Source organism: Lipotes vexillifer, unplaced genomic scaffold, assembly GCF_000442215.2.
Source record: "Lipotes vexillifer unplaced genomic scaffold, Lipotes_vexillifer_v1.1 scaffold610, whole genome shotgun sequence".
Classification (NCBI taxonomy): Eukaryota; Metazoa; Chordata; class Mammalia; order Artiodactyla; family Lipotidae; genus Lipotes; species Lipotes vexillifer.
Window position 1 is genome coordinate 272043 of NW_006796981.1, and position 24246 is coordinate 296288.

Genomic DNA, 24246 nt, shown 5'->3' on the forward strand with positions numbered 1-24246 from the left:
CAGTTCAACTAAACACAACTAAACTAAAAACAAATATAAGAAGATCCTAAAGTTGATAAGAGGAAGACAGGCCAGCTAGAGGCCTTGGGACCGGAAGACCATAGGTGGTAAGTTCCCTGAGGTTTCTCGGCACTTCACGTATTCCAGACTGAATACTGGAGAAGTGGCACCCTACCAACACCATAGATGGAAAAAAAAAAAAAAAAACAAAAACAAAGGGAAGCCTGCTCTCTCTGGCCAAAGGATAAGGAATGGGGTAGTCTAGAAAGGTAAAAAACTTTTAGATAACAACCAGTCTACACCAGCCAAGCAACACAGAAATAAACTGCAGCCCAACCCCTACCTCCACCAGCAAAGGCCAAGTGGAGAGCTTAGACATCCACCCTTGGCAGGTTGAAATCAGGGGCTCCAATCCTCTCTCCCCCAGGGTTTGTCAGAAGAGGCCTAATGGAGAGTCAGGATTTTCACCAACATTAAGTGGTAACAATAACACCCCAATCCACAGCATTAGTGGAAGCCATTCAGGGACCCTGAAATCTCACCCCAACCAACAGCAACAAAGAGCCCCTCACCCCCTGGGTGTCAGTGGAGGCAGAGGGGACAACCTAGACTCCAACCTCACCCAGCAGTAAGGTGGTGGCACCCCCCAACTTCACCCACCAGAGCACTGTCAGAGGAGGGCTGCTACAACATGAGATCTGAATAAGATCTAGAATCTTATAACACACCCAAACTGTCTGGGTTTCAGTTTTTAAAAACTCACTTTTTATACCAAGAACAAGGAGGAGCTCAAACTGAATGAGAAAAGACAATCATCAGATGATACCCCAAATGATACAGATGTTAGAATTCTCTGACAAGGATTTTAAAACAGCTATCATAAAGCTGCCCCAATGAACATTTATAAACATACCTGAAATAAATGATTAATAGAAAGTTTCAGCAAAGAAATAGAAGACATGAGAGAAAACCAAATGGAAAATTTAGAACTAAAGAATGAAAGTAACTGATATAAAAAGCTCAGTGGATGGGCTCAACATAAGAAGAAACAAGGCAGAGGAAAGAATCAATGAACTTGAATAGAACAATAGAAATTATCCAATCCAAACAACAGAGAGGAAATAGACTGGAAGAAATGAACAGTCTCAGGGTTATGTGGAACTATAACAGAAGACCCTGTCATCAAAGTCCTAGAAGAAAAGGAGAAAGAAGATGAGGCTGAAAAACATACCCAAACAAATAATGGCAAAAATTTTCCTAAATCTGGCAAAAAAAAAGGGAGGTTGGTGGGGACCAGTAGATTCAAGAAGCTGAGTGAAACTCAAACAGAAAAAAAGAAAAAGAAATCCATTCCAAAACACATCATAGTCAAACTTCTGAAACTAAAGACAAAATCTTGAAAGTAGCTGGAGAGAAATGAGGTATCCCTTAGAGGAGAGAAACAATTCAAATGGCAGTGTATTTCTCACCAGAAGCCAGAAGGAAGGGGCAGAAGATTTTTTTAAGTGCTGAAGAAAAAAGAACTGCCAACTCTGAATCTTATACCCAGTGAAAATATCCTTTAAGAATGAAGGGGAAACTTTAGACATTCTCAGATGAAGAAAAACTAAGAATTTATTGCCAGCAGATCTACTTCGAACCAATAGCTAAAGAAGAGTGCTGGCTGCTCATGTGGTGTGGGACAAGTGATTTTGTCCTTGATTTTTCTGAATTATGCTTGATAATTAAAGTAAAAATTATAACATTGTCTAATGTGATTGTCAATGACTGTAGAGGAAATATTTAAAACATCTGTATTACAAATGGGGATGAGTAAAGTGACATTCAGGGAGGTAAGATTTCTTCACTTTAGTTAGGGATGGAAAAAGATATATGATGCAGTATATTTTATGCCTATGATATACACGTGAAGCAAAAATTGATAGGCCTGCAAGGAAAAGTCAACAAATCCACAACTATAGTTGAATATCTCAACTCCCGTCTCTCAACACTTGATAGAATAACTAGACAGAAAGTCAAAGACAGAGAAGAACTCAACACCACCATCAACCAACAAGGTTTAAGATCTAAAGACATTCACAGAACACTCCACACAATGACAGCAGAATTCACATTTTCAAGTACTCACATAGCATATACCAAGATAGACCAAATCTTGGCAATAGAACAAATGCTAACAAATTTTAAATATTTGAAATCAAATACAGTATGTTCTATGACCATAATGCAATCAAACTAGAAATCAATGGCAGAAAGACAAAGTGAAAATATTCAAACACTTGGAAACTAAAAAACATACTTCTAAATAATCCACGGGTCAACAAGGAAGTCTCATTGAAAACAACAGAATGAAAGTTAAAATAAATCTTATTAAAATTTGTGAGACACAGATAAAGAAATGTTGAGAGGGAAATTTGTAGCACTAGATGCTTACATGAAGAATGAAGAAAAGTCTCAAATCAATAAACTAAGCTCTCACCTCAAGAGCATAGACAACAAAGAGCAAAAATAAACCCAAATAGGAAGAAGGAAGGAAATAAAAAAGAACAGAAATTAATAAAAATTGAAAACAGGAAAAAACTAGAGAATCAATGAACAAAAAATTTGGTTCTTTGAAAAGATCAATAAACTCTATAAAGTAAGTCTGACAGAAAATAAAAGGGAGAAGACACAATTAAAAATATCTGGAATGAAACAGGAGATATCACTGCAGACCCTGCAGACTTCAAAAAGATAATAAAGAAATATTACAAGAAACTCTACACATAAAGTTGACAATTTAAATGGACCAATTCCTTGAGAAGTACAAACTAGCATAAATCACTCCATATGCAGTAGATAATTTGAATAGCCCTATAATTATTTTAAAAATTGAAATTGAATTCATAATTTAAAACTTCTCCAAAAAAGAAATCTTCAACCCAGATGGTTTCACTGAAGAATTCTACCAAATGGTCAAAGAAGAATTAATGCCGATTTTATACAATCTTTTCCAGAAAATTCAAGAAGAGAGAACACTTCCTAATTCATTCTATGAAGCCAGTATTACCTTTATAACAAAACCAGACAAAAATAGTACCAAAAAGAGAAAAAGGTAGACCAATATTCCTCATGAATATGGATGTACACATCCTTAATAATATATTAGCAGACAGAATTCAGCAATGTATAAAAAGTATTATACAATGACCAAGTAGGGATTATTCCAGTGAGGCGAGGCTGGTTGACATTTTGAAAATCAATGTAATCTACCACATTAACAGAGGAAAGGAGAAAAATCATGTGATCTCAGCAATTGAAGCATAAAACGCATCTCTTCTGCATGTTAAAAACTCTCAAAACACAGGAATAGAGAAGGGTTTCTTCAACTTGATAAAGAAACATCTTTTAAAAAATACCTACAGTAACATCCCATATAGTGGTGAAAGGAATTCAAGATAAGAGAAACATGAAGATGAGACAGGCTGCCTGACAGTTGGTCAATGTTAGAGAGAAGATGTGCTGGGGAAGAGGAGCCAGGGGGACCCAGGAGGAGAAGGGTCTGAAAAATGCCCCCTTGCCTTTGTTTTTTTAATTGAAGCATTAGTTCATCTTCCATTTCAGAGGGGGGAAAGTGTATTCCACCTGGTGAATGTTTTAAGTTCCTAAAAAGTAAATAACTGTTTCAGCCTTTGAAATTTGACATGAAATTATCAATGAGTCAGGAGAAAAATGCTAACGTCAAAATTAAAATCAAATGAATCATGGCTTCTCCCTGAAAAGCAGGAGCACTTTGGTCTGTGCTTATACTCTGCTGATGGACAATTGGCTGCCAGCTCCCTCCCACCTCACCCCACCCCCACCTGCCTGACTGGCCCTTCCCTCCAGCATCCCATAGGCTGGGTTATGGAGAGGAGCAGAGCAATTCCTCTCCCACCATGAGCATTTTCCACAAGGAAAGGCTGTGGCGTTACTCCTTTCCCCAAACTCAGTCCTACAACCCTGGAAAAAAGGGAAATCATGATAGGATTGTGTTCCCTGTCCAAGCTGGCACTTCGGTTCAGCAAACTCTCAGATTGGTGACAACATAGGACCAATTCCCTCTCCTTTTGTATCAGATCAGTTTAGCTTTTCTAGCTCCTCTTTCCCAAATGCATTTCCTCATCTCCCAGACTGTCCTGGTACCCGGAAGAAGGGAGAAAGAGAGAGAGAGAGAAAGAGAGACAGAGGGAGAGCTGAATGTAAAATAGAAGTATAGGAAAATTCTAATTGGTTTTTTGAAGATTATGTAAGTGATGGGAACAAAATATATCAATTTCCACTCCTGCTAAACAAGGACCACCACTTGACTTACTTCATCACTGGACAGCCTGTGATGTCCTTTGGGACCCAGAAGTCAAACCCCCACAGATCCACTTGGCAGGAGCTTTGAGAGAATTGTGTTTTGGCAACAGCTGCTATGGAGGGAGGCTCCTATTTTTACACCACTGGGGCTGAAACACAACCATCTCCCTGATTTTCCTAGAAATGGTACATAATATGTGGTTCTAGGAAGGGGGAATCCTTGAGACACTGCCCCCCCATGTTATGAGAATGCACCTGTATTTTGGGAGTATCTGGCAACCCCCTCTCTGCTCCTTCATGCCACACCCTTAAAAGTATCTTAGCAAACTCATGAGTACACCGAGGTACAAAGGAACATCCAGGCCTCAGCTTGACCCAGTCACTGAAAGTGATATTCAGGTATAAAAGGTACTCACAAAAGAGAAAGGATCTAGAGTTCACTTAGATGTTATTCCCCAGCAAGGCAGAAATACATTTTCCTCTGGGTTGCTATTGTTGGTAAGAGGATTCTAGAATTCTTAGTCTCAGCTCTTTTTCAGGTAACAAAACTGAAACTCTTTTTCAGTTTCTCCACAGTTCAATAAAAAGGGAGGTATCAAAAGTCACTTCTGTGCCTTCTCTACACAGGTAAAATACTCTGTAGCATCACCAAGGAAGGAGTTATTGTGCAATGGTGGTATTTAAAAATCACCCTTCTGCTCATAAAAGCTGCATTGATCTCACTCACATATGTATTTCTTTTCACCACAAAACATTGCTTAACTTCTCCAGTTCTCCCCATTTTCTTTTATTCAACCAAGCGATCTTCAGGTAAACACACAGCAAATCCTTTGAGATTAGAAAATATTGGAATTTTCTCCTGGGCCTATTTTCTTATTTTTGTTTAGCTCACCCTCTGATTGTCATGAGGTTTGCAGTCTGATTCATTTCAGGGCCTTGACATTGAAGCATCATTATTGTCATGCCTCCTAATATTGACAAGACAAATGTGCTAGTGAGGACAGTAGGTTTACTGGTGAAGCCAAGTGACTGAGCAATGTTTAAGTAAGTCAGTAGTAAGATTTCTTTAGAGGAAAACATTTTATCAAATTGGTATGTACAGGCCAGATGGGTTTCAGAAGATCCTAATTTCCAAGACAGTCTATGACTGTCATAGTCATGACTATGAACAAACTTCGGGGCTCCCTGTTTGATTCCCATGCCAGGAAATCCTGCCTGTAAATGATTCAGAAAAGCTGATAAAGTTTTCCATGGATTTGACTGAATTCCAGCACAGGGAACCCTGTGAAGAGGAGAGGCAGAAAGACAGCATCTCAGAGGATGGAGGAGGGAAAAGGGTAGACCTGAAGTGAGCAAAGCACAAGCACGTCAGCTACAAATTGTGTACACATGCAAGATGAACTTGTGAACACACGTCCAACTTGGCAGATGTTTAAAGATTGGGTATTTATAATGTTCTCCTGAAACATCTTACTGAAATGATGATGATTTAAGTGACTTTGATTTAGAATTAGACTTTTAAGAATTTTTAAAAGCATTTCCAATGTTATCTACCAAAAACCAAATGCAGCTTCATGGAGATAGGATTCTCCATAAACTGATGTCTTGTGTTTCTGAATGTTGCCTCCAATCTTTTCTCTACCTCTTTGCCTTGCAACAATTGAAGTAGCTGGGGGCTGGAGCTCACTTTATTAGTGATTTAAAACGCACCCTTGGAAACTAAGCTGGCTTTTTTTTTGTCCATCCAGGTGGGAAGGGTGTTCCAGCAAATGGGAACAACACTTAAGAAAGTTCTCAAACAGCTATTGCTTTAGGAGCTCAACTTCAACAAATCTTCTACCATCCATCTCGGCAACAAAAGACCAGGGTAACCTGGTAAGAGAACTAAGCCTTCCATATAAAGACAAAGATAAAACAGTTCAGCAGCCGAGATTCGACATCTTTAAAAATGCCTTTTCAATCTTTAACTTTTGTCTAGTTGGTTGTCTAGCAACCAAGTGCCGAAAAGAAACTCCACCCAAAACAAAGTGAAACAATGCAGATACTTATTTAGGAGTGTGTGTGTATTAAGGTTCTCGGGGTGCAAAGATAGAAACTTGCTTTCAGACAATTAAAACAGAACAAGTCCTGATTGTAGATGGCAGGAAAGGAAGTTGGGAGTGAGGAAAAAGCAACTCGAAAATGCGTAATGTGGGATGAGGGTATAGTTTCCACACACCGGGCTAAAGCAAGGTTTACACTCTTAAGTAATAAAAACAAACCATTAAGCTCGGCCCAGCACTGTCAGGAAGTATAAAACAGTTCTTGAAACTTTGCAGTGACTATACAAAGCTTTTCATAAACTCTGTTTCCTGATCTTCATTAAATGTTCACATCAAGTTGCCATGGGGCAATTAGCTTGCCTCCTGAAATCAATAAAGAATCAACAATTTGGAAATAGTTGTACAGTAAAATAGTTCAATAATTATTCTCTCATCGTGTTGTGGCCAAGCAGTTCCAGTGTAAATGCAGACCAGATGAGAGCCTGTTCCTCACGAGGGGAGCTTTCAGCAATGGGAGGTTTGCAGAGAGAGCTGCTCATCGGCACGCACTGCAGCGAGAATGCAGTCCTGGCACTGCTTGGAGTGTGGCCCAGAAGGCAGGGCACACATGGGCTGGCATTCAAGTCAATATCTGGCACACTGCTCACGCACCTCAGAGGGACTCAGTCCAAAGTGTGGAGACCTAAACAAAATGATAGACCCACTGGATACAAAATTAGGCACCCTACACTCAGCATTTGGACCCCAGACAGGAACAAACCGAGATTTTTTTCCCTTGGGGTATATATATCTGCAAGAGAAAACATAGGCATATCTATCATCTATCTATCTATATCTATATCTATATCTATCTATCTATATATATATATCTGTGTGTGTGTATATCTATATCGACATATGTCTACGTTATATATGTATATAAAGAGTGTATTTGAGATTAGGATTCATTCATTTCAGCATTTCTTCAACAAATATTCAAATCTGAGTTGCTTGTAAGAAACCTTCAAAGTGCTCCCTTAGAAAGTAAAATGAGGCTACCAAACAGATGACCTTCCTAAGACGTTTTGCTACAAAAGAGGGGCCAAGACAAAGTTCTTTCTTTGCTGACCCCCTTTGCAGATGGAAGTCAATTCCTTTAACTTTTTCTAGTCAGACCCCATTCACTTCAGTACCTTCTTTGAAGCCAACCGTGGCATCACAAATTCCAATATCCATTAAATCAAATGTCAAATACTAGCTTGGGAAGTTTTATATCACCCTCTAGGCTCAATGGTGCTGTAGGGTGAACTGTCATAGAACTTGAAAAAAAAATAAAGCATCATTTTTAGTATAAACAAATGCTTCAAATGTATGACATCTATTTGCTGCCTTCAAAGGGAAAACTTTTAACTCAGACGCTTGGCACTAAGATCACACGGGATCAACTCAGTGGACTGACTTAAGTGTTAAAACTTTTTAAAAGTACGTTAAGGGCTTGCACCTGCTCCCCCATCCACATAGATGTACTGACACGTATTTGACTAAACTGACTACATACATGCCCAAGCAAGCAAGCTGAGCAGATTTTACAAGATAAGCAACCAAGTGTTTTCATGTCTGAGGGTGGCTAGAACACAAAATTGCCAGTCATCTTGTGGGGGAAAAGAATGCCTTTGAAAAAATACGTAGGGCATCATTTCAGATAAAATGTATCCAAATGCCATCCTGTATACGAGTTTTGTTGTTTTGTTTTGTTTTTCCTTTTAGTGCTATTTCTTAGCAAGGGGCCTAAACTTAGTCCCGCTTTCTGCTGTTGTGATTGAGAATTCTTACAGCCTTGCTACTCAATGTGTGAGACCTTAAGCCGGTGGGTAAAGGCAGCTACACCTGGGAATGTGTTGGAAATGCAGAATCTCAGGCCCCACCCCAGACTCATGGCAATAGAACCTATGTTATAACATGATCCCAAGGGGTCTGTATACACATCAAGGCTGCATTCTCCTGGAGCTAGTATTGGTGATTCGCATGCACGTTAAAATCTAAAAAGTTTTATTTAGAGCATTGGTCCCCCAAGTTAGGTAGAAGTTCACTTTGAAGTTTGCAGGGCAGGGAAACAGTGAGAAAACTCTGCCCTGGAGAAAACCATAAGGCTGTAATTTATGTCAGTGGGGTGCAGGCAGGAGGAAAAGCAATTTACCTGAGTGAAGCAGACCTGCATTAATCCCATCTCACCCTACCTGCCCCCTGCAAAAAATAAAGCAGAAAAGGAATAGAATAGTGCCAGGGCAGTCCTACTTCTTTGTGATTGCCTATCCATGTCACACTTATTTCTACACTTAAATTGTTCTTTACTGCAACGCTAGATTCCTTTTGCCTTATAACAGATTGGGGGGCTGTGGCATCTAAAACTCCATGAATCAGTATCTTAACATTAATATGACTCTAGAATAGAAATACACTATTTTTAAAAGTGCTGTGAAATGCACAAATGATTTTTCCACCTCCAATAAAAAGCTGAGGAAAAAGATATGGAACACTTAGATTATCCAGTAATGATGTAGCCTGCTACCTAGACCAGACTGATAGATCATCTCCCCACTCTTGGCCTCCTGAGGTACAATTTAAAGCAGCAAATGGAGAAGAAATTACGAAAAAATGGAAGCACAGAGAAATTTGTAAACGACTCATCTTCTTCTTCCCCAATTTTGAAGGCAGAAAATGAACAGAGCAATCTGGACCTGCCATACAGGTTAAAACCATGCCAGGGAGGTGCACACAGCCCAGACAAGCACAAAATGAGATGACACAACTTAATTTTGAAAGGTGATCTCCCCAAATTCAGAAACTTACTACATATTTTGAAAAGCCAACTCTAAAAAGATTCAAAGTTTCCTATAGAATAGTGACTGAAAACTGAAGACATTCAGTGTCATGGGGTTAGGTATGACACTTTTTTTCTCAGAATGAAGAAGGTGAGACAAAACGTCTATAGGAATATGTAGAATGTATGTAAGAATATTATGTTTCTCAAATGAGCTGCCAAGAGGGTCAGAGTCCTCAACTATTAAAAAATCTCTGAAACTAAACTGAAAATGCCATCATCTATATATATGTAATACTAATCACATATATCTTCATATGTATATTTATACTTACTACATATATGTCTATATATTTACACATATATTTATACGTATTCATACATATATTTGTATGTATATTTACACATATTTGTGTATATATTTATATACATTCACATATATATGTCTATATATATTTACACATATATATTATGCAAGAACCATTTGAGAACCATTTGAGAAAAGAACATTTGAGAACCATTTTAACCGAGAAAATCAGACCCAATCAAGCAGAGAAATAAAAAGGGACGGAACTGCCAAATGTATGGAAATTCTTGTGCTGTACTTTTACAACTCTTATCTAGAGTATTTGGAGATGAGAAAACATGGATTATTATTTTTTAAGATGTTACGACTGTGCAGCCTGCCCCTCACATCCATGGCAAGAGAGGGTGAAGAATGCCAAGGGACAAAGACGATCCCGCCCTCCACAGGGGTGTCTAACACCAATGATACATAAAGAGCAATAGAATAGGGATAAAAAGAAACTAAGAGATTTTAACAGTGGAAGGAATAAAAGATAACTTGTACTAATTTTTTAGAAAAATATGATCTACGTCATCTCAAAACGAGGGTTAAATCTATCACACCCAAAATATAACCCAAAATGTAACAGGGTCATTGCAAGTTAATTCCTGGGAAGAATCTGATGATAACAGTCTGTTCCTTTACTAACACACTTTTTTTCAGCCACATCAAGGAAGGGCTAGGAAAGGAAATTAGAACTAGGCCTCACCAATCACAGCAGGATCAGAGGTGACACAAAGTCCTAGAAATTGACCTTAAAGTACTTCCAATAAAATTGTGGGGTTGTGGGTCCCCTGGCCATACAAACATATCCACCGAACCCTTCCTTGGGTCTGATTTCAACCCAGAGCACAGAAGCCCTGCCACTGGTATGTGTTCATTCTGAGCGGCCTAATTCGACTTCATTCTGCTTGGGCTTCAGTCCAACTGGCAGATGTCCTTGTAGAAGCTTGATCTCAGACACTTTCCCTTTCTAATTTTTTGGCACCATTGCCTCTATTGCATGGGATATCATCTCTGAAACTTTATCTTGGGTTCCCCAGGTTTGGCTTGATTTTTGTTGCTTCGGTTTTCTCTTAAATCTTCCTGCTCCAAAGAGGTTCATGTGAAATACTAAATCATTGATTAATTCCTAGGAATTAGCCAATGACTTGCCTGCAAATTTCCAACTATTCCTTGCCTTCTCCCTACCTTCCTCCAAAATGAGTAGCCTCAGAAGCAAAAACGCAAACACAAGGTAATCTTTGTGAACGCTGTACAAATGCACCATTTTCTCTTACAGATTGGCCTTTATAGAATGAAATGCCAGAGCTTTGATATTTATTATCTGAAATAGGTTTAACATTTGGAGAAATGTGTTCAAACACATAACCTTGGAAAGAAAAGCAAGCTGATGGAACAGAGAACAGGGGTAGGCAGAAAACAATTTTGCTGTGGAGAGGGAAAGTTAGAAAATTGAGTCCTTTTGAGCATAAAGAGCTCTTAGGTGAGGTAAAAGTAAAATACAAATCAATTTTCAACTCTTCATGAGGGCCACTAGATATCAGTTTTAAATATACATGACCACAATATCAATAATGACGAAATCTTATGTTTTATTTAATACTTTGGCCAGACCAGCCCCTTGGAAGGGGTCACTAGTTTAGGAAAGAAGAACAACAAACCATCATTCACTTTCCTGCAGGTTCATCTTTTCTTAATTATTTCTATTGGTCCTGCTTTACTCTTTCTGCAAACTAAGGGGTGGGGGGTTTCTATATTAGATCAGCAATGTCTGGTTCTTATCCAAATATTTCACCTAATAAGGACGTAAGTTCTCATGGACTGGACAACCACTCTGCAACATTCCTGAGAATTGAATAATATAATAATCTTGAAAGTCAGCAGAGTGGATTATCCACTTTTTTTTTTTCTGGACATGAACTTGTGACCTTAACAGTAGCACTGCAAAAAAAAAAAGCAAATGTGCTAAGCACTTTGCCAGAGTAACCTTCCATGTAGACTTTTCATCTTAAATACACACGACTGAAAACAACTACAATTTTTGGAAAATTATGTACAAACCCAATACTTCTTTTGATTACATATAAATACAAATTAGCTATTTTTCCTAAAAAGTGGTTATAATAGTAAATAAATACAAAATAAATCTGACCATTATACTTCATGTGCTGGGGTTGAACCCATATAAAATGTACAACTAAATACATTTTAAAATCTTTAAGGAATAATTCTCTGATTAAAATATTTGTTTTCCCAACTTCTTTTCGTAGATATAAATATATTTTCAAAATAGCTGTTTTATTTTTCCCCATTCCATTCCATAAATAAAGTCTTCATTGGGAAATATTAAAGTGTCAACTTGATTTTTTTTTTTGCTTTTTTCTAAAATATATATATATATATATATATATTTATTTTATTTTATTTTGCTGTGCTAACGACACCCACAACCCTCGACAACCATGTCCTGATAGTTCTTTAATACCACCTTTTCATTCTCGTCAAGGTACAGCATGGAGATGGCACTGAGTTCTGTTGGGACACAGCACGCCTTGGGAATCTTAGAGTTAACTGAGTTGACCAGCGTCTGGACGATGGCGTGGTTTGTGGAGTTCAGGTGATCAGCCAGGGGGAAAGGGCACTCCCCGTGGCAGTAAAAGGCATGATACCCCGGGGGGGCGACGATCCAGTCATTCCACCCTACGTCACTGAAGTCCACGTACAAAGGGTGTCTCTTACAACTGGACTTGAGGCGTTTCCGCTGTTTGTGTTTTGCCTGACGCTTTTCTCTTTGGTGGAGAGGGTGTCCTTTCCCATCGTGGCCAAAAGTGACCAGCAAGGGCCTTCTCTGTGACCAGCTGTGCTTGTCTTGGTGCAAAGACCTGCTAATCCGCACGTGCCTCTTGGAGACCCCGTGGCTGTCCTCTGGGTGGGCCACCTCCACCACAAACCCATGGTTGGCGAGCCCCTGAGCTGTCCACCTCATCACGGCAGGGGGGACATCAAAGCTCTCCCACCTGCTGGCATTCTGAGTCACCAACCTGGTGTCCAGAAGTCTGGTCATGGGGAACTTGGAGTTGGCTGTGGCAGGTTTTATAATTTCATAAATATTAATTCGGTGATGGAAACTGCTATTGTTTTCCAAAGTTTCCTGCATCTGTTCCCGAAAGACCTGAAGTTCTGCTGAGGTGATAAACTCCTCAGTGGGGATAGAAGTTAAATTAAAGAAGAATCTACGGGTTGTTTTTCCACTTATTTCTGGCAATTCTTCCAAAGATTCTAATTTAACGGAAAAAAGTAGAAAAAAAAAGAAAAATCATTCAGTAAGGCAAGTATGACAATTTGATTGTATATAAGGATTTATATACATCACTTCAGGGTTTGACTTAACACATGTAAAAATCTGCAGCCAGAAAGTTAAAATTTGCCCTTTAGATAAAGAAATGATCCTCCCTTTTCTATACATTTATGTCAATATACACACCATGAAACAAAATTTCGCAATTCACTGTTACGTGTTTAATCTAATACGTGAATACTGCTTCCAGGTGGCTATAATAATGGGGGAAATGGTGAAGCATTTCTTTGGAATTCACAGACTTTAGGGCAAAAAAAAAAAAGTCAGCACTATAGTTAATAGAGGTCTAATGAGTGAGGATTTGAGGAAATTATTGCATTTCTTAAAAAGAAAAAGGCTTTAATGTCAATCCCTTAAGCAGTATTCTAAAACATTACTCTGCAATTTAGATGATTTACAAATCTCGATATACAGATTTCAGTTTCCTAATTAAAGACTCTGAAACTCAACATCAACGATGACAGTTTGCAAAGTACACCCTACTATTTTACTCAAAAGTCCAGAGACAAAGGCATTTACAGGGATCTACTTCTTTGGAAACATAAGGGTGGTACTAGGACACTGTAGTAATTAAAGCTGGATGATTTCAAGAGAAATAACTTCCCAACTTTGTCTGTTCTCTCACCTCTTTATGACCTCAAAAATCAAAATCTCATTGCAGATGCTTTTGGGAAAAAAAATAATTCTCTTCTGTTTGTAATTCCTTTATCTTAAAAAAAAAATAAACCATATTAAACTTATACACCTACCCAATAATAGGCTACAGGATACAGATAAATCTCCCCCAAATTTATAAAAATCTACAGAAATGTCATTATGACATTCATGATGTAAGGGATAATCTAATTACAGAATAATCATTTTATATCTATTATCATTATTTTGAAATAGTCATTCAAGTAGGCTATTCATAAAAGTTCTTCCTGATTTAAAATTCCAGAATTTCAATTTTAAGGAGTATTGCTTATCGAGCAAACAATAAAATATAACATAGCACCTTGAATGTATAGTCTGCAAATCATCAAAGGTGCACATTATTATTAAATTGATAGTAAACAGCACTAGAATTTGGGATATTTGTGTTTACTTTCTTCTAGCTTTACCACATCCTGTTATTTCACTGTCAACAAATTTTACCTGCTTCATTCAGGATCCAACCTGAATGCTAACAAAATCTATTTGGCCCTGTCATCACCATAAGAGGAAACCATATTTTCATTAATTTTCTGGTTGTATTTCTCCGCTATTCATTGTTCACAAAATTTAGACAATTTAGCAAAAGATAATCACTTCAGATCACTCTCAAAGGTTCTACCTGTGTAAACCTTCATCATCAAAGCAACAGTCATCACTGCAAGCTAAGGTCAACAGGGGTGGTTTACACCAAATTATGGAGGAATGCTTTAATGGGACATTTCTCAAACTTCAACCTGTGTGCAAAACACCTATAGGACACCTTAACGCTTCAAATGCAGATTCTGATTCAGTGGGTAAGTCTGGGGTAGGGCCTGAGATGCAGCATTTCTAGCAGCTCTCAGGTGAGGTAATGCTGGAAGCTGGTGAACTGCCCTTCGAGGCTAAAGGTTTTAAAGAACGTTTTTCACATGCAAGTATAAATTGCCAGGAACTTTTTTTTTTTTTTTTTTTCAGTATGCGGGCCTCTCACTGTTGTGGCCTCTCCCGTTGCGGAGCACAGGCTCTGGACGCGCAGGCCCAGCGGCCATGGCTCACGGACCCAGCCGCTCCGCGGCACGTGGGATCTTCCCGGACCGGGGCACCAACCCATGTCCCCAGCATCAGCAGGCGGACTCTCAACCACTGCGCCACCAGGGAAGCCCCAGGAACATATTTTAAAGTGCCTTTTTGTTAAATAATATAGAAATGAATAGAAGAACCATTAGCGTTGGCCAAGGAGTAAGACTTGAGGCCAGGGGTGAGCAGCCAGACTCAGAACAGAAAGATCTAAAGCTCCTCTCCTTGGACAGGGAGACCATCAGGCCAAGAAGGGAGCCCCCCACGGTCCCCTCAAGCCTGCTAACCCGCACCCGTACGGATACCTTTGGGGAGCCGCTCTAAACCCCGCTGCTGGCTAATGGTACTTCGGGCCAGGCACTATTTTTAAAATAACCCTCCCACCAAACAACCAGAGCTCTCCTCTGTGGCTCAGACAAGTATCAAGGGTTGTGTTTAGCCCCTTCTTTCCTTTCCTCCCTGCAATTCAGGAGCCCTCTGATGTTTCCCCTGAAGGCATTCTTTCAGCAGAGAAGCCACCAGCTACCAGAGAAAAGAAGAGTGACCTAAAAATCTGCACATACATCAGACACAATGACACAAAGCCAAGGCTTGGACCCGGGCAACTGACTTCGCTGATCCTGGAACACCTAAAAGTGCTCTCTCTTCTTTTAAGGAGAGGAAGGAATGGCACATTATCCAGGGCCTTTGGGGAACAGCTGTATTAACAAAGGTGCCCAGAGAAATCATACACACATACACACACACACACACACACACACACACACACACACACACAGCCAGGAGGAGGATGAAGGAACAATCTCCCAGGTAAGCACGAGAGACAAGTAAATGAAGTAAAGAGGATGGGTATAAAAGGGGCATTAAATAGAACAATAACCCTCCAAAAGACTAATATGAGACTGAATTATATAAAACTACCACCATGCAACTGGATTTAACCTATAAAAAAGCAGTTTCATGTGCTTCAAAATCTCACTGGAGGTAAGTGGCCAAAAGGATAATCACTTAGCAAAGGAAAAAATTACACTATTAAACATTAACAAGTAATGTGAAGATCCCTCCCCAACTGTGCAGTTTCATCTCAGTCAGCCTAATCCCTGAAGGACCACTATCCCTCCTTAATACAAAGGCCTCCATGACAAGACCCCTGACTGCAGGCTCTGGTCACAGAGATAAGTCAGAAAGTCATAGGAACCCCCCAAACCCAGGAAAACAACTGACCAAGGTTAGGGTACCTACTACCCTCTCCTTTGATCTTCAAGGAAACATTAATTTTTTCTAGAAGGCAGAAAAAAATCTGAACATTTTGAAATGAAGTAAAGAATCTGCAAATCACCACATCAAGCCTAGGGATTCTGAAAATATGGAGTATTTACCTAAGTAGGTAATGTATGCTTTTCTAGAGGTATATACAATTATTAATTCTCTGTAAATAACGCTTATTGAATAAGCTGTACTTGCCAAGGGATCTGAGGATTCCAGCCTATCTTAGACATGGGCTCTTGAACCTCTAAGTTCTTATCCAAATAGATGGAGCTATGGCTGCAAAAATGTGGGAAAGTAAAGTAAAGAAAAATAAGGCAACAATGACATTTGACCTCTCCTCCAAAAAGTGAAGTTCTAATTTAATCATCTACGCTGTCAATTATTCATCTACATTCAAAAAGATGAGATTGAATTCCCTCAGCTAGCCTAGGTCCACTTTGGCCTCCTCTTCCCTAGACCAGGGGAGAACAGGACATAAAGAAACAAGTCATCACGATAATGACAGCAAGTGTGCTGAATGGTTGTTTGTGCCAGGTCTGGCACTAAGAACTTTATATGAATTACCTTATGACAAATCAGTTAGAGAGGAACTGTTACTAGCTCCATTTTGTAAATGAAATAGTTGGAGCTCAGAGAGGTTATGTGATTTTCCTAAGGTCACAGAGCTAGTAAACTAAGAACATAGCTATGAACTTGAGTCTACTGCAGCTCCCAGGTTTCTGGCCACTAGACGGCACCATCTAACATAGGGGAGGAGTCAAAAACTCAAGCAAAAGTCAAAACCATTAGAGGCAGATTTATATTTAACACAGTGATAACCGTAGGGCAAGTTCTGTCCCAGTTAAAGGGATAGAAATGGTGGAAGAAGCAGACAGAACAGAAAAGTAAAGCAGAAAAGTAAAGTGGCAAGAGCCACTGGGACATACAGATCTTGTGTGGAACCACTGATATTTTGTGACTGCCTGTTTGTCCTACAGTATGACGAGGACAAGTTTTGATGGGTTTTAGCAAAAAGTGAGTTGTCATTACATTTTGAGAATTTTGCAACACTCTTTAGACAAAAAATGTCCATTAAGAAAACAACAATAAAAATCTGGGAATGTTCTAGTAAATCAGTAAGGTTGGAAATCACTGCCCTGAAATAAAATGAAAGTAGTGGAGAATAATAAATAAAATTTTCCAAAATATAAAATAATGGTTAGAGAATTGATGTATCAAGGAGAAAAAAAAAACGATAAAATACAAAAGGTTAAAATGAATCAGTTAAAAAAAACAAAGACAACAAAGGAGATGGCAGCTAAAAGAAAGAGCATGGTCGTGGTCACCAACCCTGATTTGGCCTCTACCCACTCTCTTAGCTCCAACACCTTTGGAATGATCCAGGGCCCTCTTATTGTGGCTTATTTGGTGAAACACACAAAGGGAAAGCCTTAAAAAGACAAAATAGCTCAATGAGGAGGGACCAAGGGGGAACAGAGAGGAACCACTAAAAAAGAGGCAAAATGGAAAACATAAGTGCAAGAACTATCTCTGGGCACCAAAGCCTCAATCTCTATGAGCACTTCCAAATAGAACGCCTGTTCTACCTAAAGGGGGCCTTTCACAATCACAATGAAATATCTGGGGACACTAGGGAAGCACCCCAAGTGAGCACTGGTTGGGGGGGGGTGTATGTGTCCAAATCCTTTGGTTGCACTGGGAATTTGTGATACCAGTGCTCCATCACAGAGCAGTGGTTGTTTCTTGAAATTTCCTTTTAAATGAATATTTTCAAGAAAATTACATTTGTGGGAACGGGATTAATCTCTATTTCAAAGCTTCAGTCATAGAGGCAAATAATTCAGTTATTTTGGGCAAAAAGAGAACTGTGTCCTTCAGAGTCTGGAGAGCGAGCACGTGGTCCTTCCATATTCCAATCTGACAGAAAAGAATGAAGATTTTTTTGCAAGGCCAATCAAGTCAACCAATTTCAATGTGTTTTTAACTACAAGCAAAACACAAAACACGTTTCCAGTTGAAGAAGTGATTTTTCTATCCTCAGTGGCAGTTCCGAAGCACTTTTTAACAACTTTGAAAAAAGAAAAATTTTCCAGCGCTTGGGCTCTCCCGAATAAAAGCCACTGGAGAAAGGACTAGACAAAGCTTAATAGGAGAAATGACAACTGACAATTTCTGTGTCAGATCACCTATGATGTAGACCAATTATCTTCACACATCGGTTGAAAGAATGCCATCATGATACTTCTTGTCTTTTATTTCGCCAAATCACCCAGATCCTACCCGCAAATAAAACCAACAGGTAATTCTCGTAATCAGGTCCTTTGGTCCTTTACCAAAAAAACGTCCACAAAGGCTCTAGGAACCAAATTCTGCTCTTAAACCTGCAGCCTTAATCACATGGTTTATTAAAAGATTTTTTAGTGCCATGCATGGATGTTTTATAAACAAGAATATTTACAAAAACCAAATTCTGGTTTACGTAAAAATGAAACGGTCTTTAAAAAAGGGCAATTTGTAGCTTAATGATTATATGTTAGTCTTAAGAAGAAAAGGAATGGGTTTGTTGAAACTTGGGGCAAACATTACATAGCTTTTTTTTATTATCTAATTTCATAAAGATCTGAAGTTATTATTTCAAGTTGATTTTAAGCAAGTTGGTAACTTCTGCACTATTTGGTACATAACATTTACATATTTAAAGGCATAAATTCTGACTTATAAACTCAAGCATGCTATTTAAGTTAAAATCATACACTCCAATAAGTTCTAGACTGTTTAGTTTTGGTCGAGCCACTTCCAGAGGAAGGAGAAATATGCAGACTTCACTGATGGAATCCTCATGCAACTGAACGTTTTTAGGTGTCAAATGCCTTAAATGATCTATCTTCCTTTAAAGTTCTAAGAGATACACACAGTGCCTTCTTGGTCTTAAAAATAAAGTTCAGAATGGTTTCCATGCTATATCTCCAGGAGAGGTGGCTGAAATAGCAATTCTTATTACTTTTCTATCCAGAAAAACAATTCTAATCAGCAGCAGCTGGGAATGATGAGCTGGATCTATAATCTCCCCAAGGTGGTGATGACAGAATATACAGGAACAAGAACATTTCTGCATGACAACATACAACTTCTGCTTTCAGTGGATGAATCCTGAAGGAGTAAAATGAGATCTTATTTCCTTTCAAATATGATTTCTGCTAGCAGAGAGCACCTCACTTAGAAATTTGCTGAAAAATGAATTGATTTTTCAATTCATGTCCCCTTCATTATGTATAGCTGCCTTGATGAAGTCCCTTTTGTTATGTGACGGGCCTTTAGGACCCCTTCCCACTATTGACTGCTGTTCTCACAAGTGTAAGTTCTCCTTCACACTGGCAGAAAATGCCTGGCTGTGATACTACTGATTTGTTTATATCAGAGGGTAGATTTCCACTTGAAATTGACCACCTCAGCAAGGCAAGGCAAGAAAACCGTAACAATATCCCAGTTCCCTGATATCCTACAAGTGGCTGCTCTGTGATATACATCTTTGGACCATTCTCTAGAACTTGAACAAACCTGGGCTCATTTAGAATGTGTTAAGCCAAAGGAGCATTTAAAAGTGTAGAAAAAGAATTGAAGTGGAAAATATTTTTGACCAATTGCCCTAAGAACTTGGGTACAACAGATCTCACTAGCTACTCTAAGACATTTCAAATCCACTAAATGCCTTTCTGATGAAACAAGTATAAACATCCTACCTTAAAAGAACCACATCCAGTATCATAAAAGAAAAAAAACCCCACATTTCAGTGCACATGAAGGAAAACAGGCAGTTGCTGCAAAAGCTTTTATCTGAAGGCTAGCCTTGTCTCTACTCAGGAGTTCATCTCAGATTTAAGCACAAGACAAGAAAGTCATTGTGGAAACAGTAAGATTGATTGTGGAATTGATCTCCCACGAGGATTAGATAGGGATTTGAAATCTTCCAAACCAGGTCCAGATCTACTGTAAATTAGAAAGACACTGGGGCCCTGGGCTTTGATTTTTCAATACTATCTCTGAAAATTCTGCCCTTGGCTCTGTCATGCTTGAAACCCCGGCTTAAGCAAGAGAAGCAGATTTATAGAGCAAAGGCTTCCAAACAGACCTAAAGAGATCCCAATCTGCCCCCCTCCTCATTCTTGTCCTATGGAATTCTTGCACGTTTAGCTGACTAGGGGCAAGCCTTTTGCCCTCATCTTCCCCATCACTTGATTTCTCTCCAGTTCCTGGAGGAGGAGTCGCTCTTCTGGCTGCAAGCCAGGAAAAGGGTGCAGATTTACCAAAGGGGAATCCCTGGCTCTCCCGCCACACAGGCAGTGAGTGAATGCCAGGTTCGTAAAGGTTCTTACAGAGGCAAACATGGAAACGTCTGCAGCGCCCCGGCCAAGCTGCCCTTCCAGGGACGCCTGCTGTCTGCCCACTGTGGGGCGCTTGGCTGGACGACTCCCCGCCCCCGTCTCCGCCCCCGCGCCACGGCTCCAAGCCTCACCTTCGTGGTGGAAGCTGCGCACGGTGTTGGCGAGGCTGGCTGCCCTCTCCAGCCGGTGGTCCGGGGCGGGCGCGCCAGGCTGGCCCGAGTGCCGGCGGTACAGGTCCAGCATGTAGGGGGGCACCACGGCACCCCTGCTGGGGGTGGGTCTCTGCTTCAGGCCGAACATGCTAAGCAGCCGCAACTCGAACTCACTCAGGACGTCGTCCGATGGCTGGGACGAAGACCGGCCAGCAGACACCGCGAACTTCCTCCGGCCCAGCTCGGGAATGAGGCCGGCCGCAACGCCCAGGAGGACCTGGGGAAGCAGCAACGCTAGAAGACAGCGGGTCCCGGCCACCATGGTCGACCTGAGGACAGGGCCGACGTGAGTCACGGAGTTCTCCACCCAGCCCTCCCCCCTTCCGCCCCCGCGGTCCCGGCTCCCGCTCGGTACCCTTGCTTCCTCCTCCAGGGTGCCCACCCGGCTGACAACACTCGCGGAGACACTTCAGAGGAGCTGAAGCTCAAACGTTTAGGAGAATGGAAGACCCTTAGTTCCTGAGCCAGATGGATTTCAACCTCCCATTCCATTCTCAATCCGTCTGACAAAATTTGCCCCCACCCCACCCCGCGTCAGTGACTGTCACCTTTTCTTTCTGTGACACGCTGACAGCCTGTGCAGGGAACCTGGGGAAACCACCGTTTGGTCTCACACCCCTCCGTCCCCTAAACTAACCCAATCACACAGCGTTCGCTTGCATATAAACACAAATGGTGCATGTGACTTCCTTAGAGGCACTGTATAGAACTTCCTGATACACACACACGGTCTATAACTTCCAGAGCCAGTAAACTCAGGGGCACAACTTCCGAAGTCACTTGCAACCTGTGGCCCACGTCTCTAACCTCAGAGGTGTCAGGGCAGGCCACTCCATCCCCGAACCCCCTCCCCCCAATGCAGTCAAGATACGCAGGTATTTTCATAGGATTACGTAGATGGCTAATATCTGTTAATTCCCGTGCCAGCACAAGGTGGCACGAGAGAACTGCCCCCTCGCATTCCTGGAAACAAACAGGGAGAATCCCAACTTCTAATATTTTCCCAAATGGGACGCAGCTCTGAATACAGAGAGCAGGTCTCCCGGAGAAACTTGAAAAAGTCAGAAGGGATCGCCATAGCAAGGCGTACAGGTTGGCAGCTAACGGGTGAAATCCAGGGGCCACCCTCTTCAAGGGATTTCCCTGCCTTAAAAATAAAATCATCTAAGTGTTAACAGCCCTAATAAAATGCCGAAAAGAAAGGAGGGAGGAGGGGCGGAAAAGTGCGAGCCGGGAGTGCAAAGCCGACGGTCGCCCGGCGGCGGTAGGATGGGGGCATCCCCGCAGGAGCTCAGCTGCACGTGGACATGCTCTGTTTACGTCCGGCCCAACCTGGCCCCGGGAGGGGCTCATCCGCCGGGGCCCCGCGCCCACCCACAGCCCCGGCCTCGGCCCACGTTGTCTACCTTTAGGAGACCGCAGACCGTCTAAGAAGCACGCGGGGACACGTCCATTGAAAGAGCCTCCACATGGAAAAAGCTCTGGCTGAAAGACCTGGCGCAGGGACCGGGTTCCCTTCCTTCGCCTCCTCCTTCTCCTCCCGGGTGCCGGCCGGGCAGTCTCTCTCCGCACGCAGGGAAAGGCGTCTCGGGTCGGGCCCAGCGGTGGAGTGGAGGGGCGGCGGGGTTTGCAGGCGGCGAGGCTGGGTCCGCTGGGGCAGAGGCACCGGCGCGAAGTGGGGAGCGCAAGTTACTCTCCCTGCAAGTTCAAGAAGTCTCCAGCCAAGTGCTGACACACAACAACAGCGAGCAGGGGGAGGAGTGCGGAGCAGGGAAGGGAAAGGAGAAAGGAAAAGCTGGTGCTGTCGTCGTCCTTAGGAACCAGAGCCCGCGGGACGCGTGGCCCCGCGGGGGGCTGGCTCCGGGACTGTGGGGGCGAGGGTCGGGCGCTCGGCGCTAGCTCCGCAGGGGCCCATGGCTCGGGCCAGCCATCCTGGGAGACGCCGGGTCCGGGGAAGGGCGCAGCGGCGATCTTGGTGCCGGGCGAGTTGCCCCCCCGCATCACTCTGCCTTCCTCCAGCGCACCCCCATTAGCGCTAGCCAGTTGAAACCACCGCGGCTCCGGCGCTCCGGCGTCCTCGGGCGCATTCTCCAGAGAGTCAAGCCGAGTTTCGGGCTGCCGAAGCGGGTGGCTGCGCTCTCCCCTCGCTCTCCTCGCCCCCGGGCCAAGCCGCTGTGCCCTTTGTGGCCAGCCTGGGGTACAATCACACCTCGGCCGGCACGTCCCAGGCCCCCGAGCAACGGCGGGAGGTGATCGGCATCGCGGCTCAGGCTCGGCTCCCGGCTCCCCGGCGCTCTGCACGCCGGTCTTCGGCTCCGGCGCGGCCCGGGCAGCCGAGGCCACGGCGCAGCGGCGCGCACGGGCCGGGTGCTCCAACCCGCGCAGGGTCTGCGGGCGCGGGTGCCTCGGAGCCCGCAGTAATCCGCAAGGCGCTAGCGCCTAGGTCGTCCGGGTGGGCGGCGGTGCCTGTGGCGGCCGATGTCCGGCGGCGGCTGCCAATCCCCAGCCGGGTGTGGGAAGCAGAGCGGCGGGCGCAGCGCGAGCCGGGCGCAGCGCGGCGCGGCAGGGCGAGGACTCCGGCGGCGACGGCGGCGGCGGCGGCGGCGCCGTGGCGCGGCGCTCGCGGCTTTTAAAGGGGACGCCGCCTGCCGTCTCCCTCCCGGCCGAGGCCGAACACCTCCCCCTCGGTGGCGCGGCTCACCGGGGATCCCCGAGCGGGCGGGAGCAGCGAGCAGGGGTGTGGACGGCGCGCCGGGGCAGCCGCGGTGGGGTGGGGCCGAGGGCGGGGACTCGCGGCCGCAGAGGGGGCGCTCGCGCCTCCAGCCCCTGCCCGCAGAGGGGAGATCCGTCGGAGCGGCGGCCCCTGGCTGCGGCTCCGGGAGCGAAATCCCGGACGAATGCTGGGTCGGGCCTTATTTCCCCTCCCGGCCCGTTATTCAACTTTCAGTTCGAAGATGTTCAATAATCGTCGATTAAAAGAAGAACTCAACAAAGTTACAAAGCATCTTGGCATAGGCTTGGGGTACACACTTCTGTGTTTCCCCGGGGTGGGAGGAGAATTAAAACAAAACTAGAGATTGGATATTGGGTGTTACTTAAACTTTAACACAGAGAGATATATTTATTTACATATGTAAATGTATTTATATAAATGTGCACTATTACTCCAATAAGTATATATGTAATACACAAATATACACGTGTATGTCTCGAAATATATTCATATATGTAAATATGTGCTAACGAAAGCACACATTTCTGTAAACATATGTCTATGTGAAATGGATGTCCTGCTATACGTGACATGTGCATCGTGGTCTCTCTGTGTGTGTGTGTGTGTGTGTGTGTGTGTGAGAGAGAGAGAGAGAGAGAGAGAAGAAAGGATGAGAGGGATTTTATTTCTTCTTACGGTAACAATCACTTCATGCCTTGTGATATTTATCTTGCCCAGCTCAGAGGCAACTCAGAGGAAGGTAAAATAACGCACAGTGTGAGCCAAGCAGACAGGACAATTCTGGTCTGAGACCTTAGAACCTTCTGCCCCACCCACTTACACTAGGCCCCAGCAGCTGATCTGTGACATGTAGTCAAGTGACTTGTCTTCCTCAGCTGAGAGAGTCCCCAAATCTGCTGCACCACAAATTTCAAGGCTAAGGCTTTCAATCCTTTCCAGGATTCCAGGACCCCCCCATGCACAGCTCAACAAGTTTACCCAAAGGGAGAAAATTTTTGGAAAAGGCCAGATGGGCAAAATCAAGT

General features: G+C 42.7%; 1 protein-coding gene across 1 annotated transcript; it reads right to left on the bottom strand.

The window, feature by feature from the left end:
• Positions 1 to 10818: 10818 nt before the first annotated feature.
• Positions 10819 to 22898, bottom strand: BMP2 (bone morphogenetic protein 2). Its single transcript, XM_007469122.1, has 3 exons — positions 21894 to 22898; positions 20407 to 20756; positions 10819 to 12793 (listed from the first exon to the last, which is right to left on the bottom strand). Exons 2-3 carry the CDS (start codon positions 20747 to 20749, stop codon positions 11949 to 11951), a joined length of 1188 nt encoding a protein of 395 aa, XP_007469184.1. The 5' UTR covers positions 20750 to 20756; positions 21894 to 22898; the 3' UTR covers positions 10819 to 11948.
• Positions 22899 to 24246: the final 1348 nt, after the last annotated feature.

Coding starts and splice junctions, on each gene's coding strand:
- BMP2 (XM_007469122.1), bottom strand. CDS start 20,749: ATGGTGGCCGGGACCCGCTGTCTTCTAGCGTTGCTGCTTCCCCAGGTC. Junction 12,794..20,406: donor GCGCAGCTTCCACCACGAAG/GTGAGGCTTGGA, acceptor CCGTTAAATTAG/AATCTTTGGAAGAATTGCCA.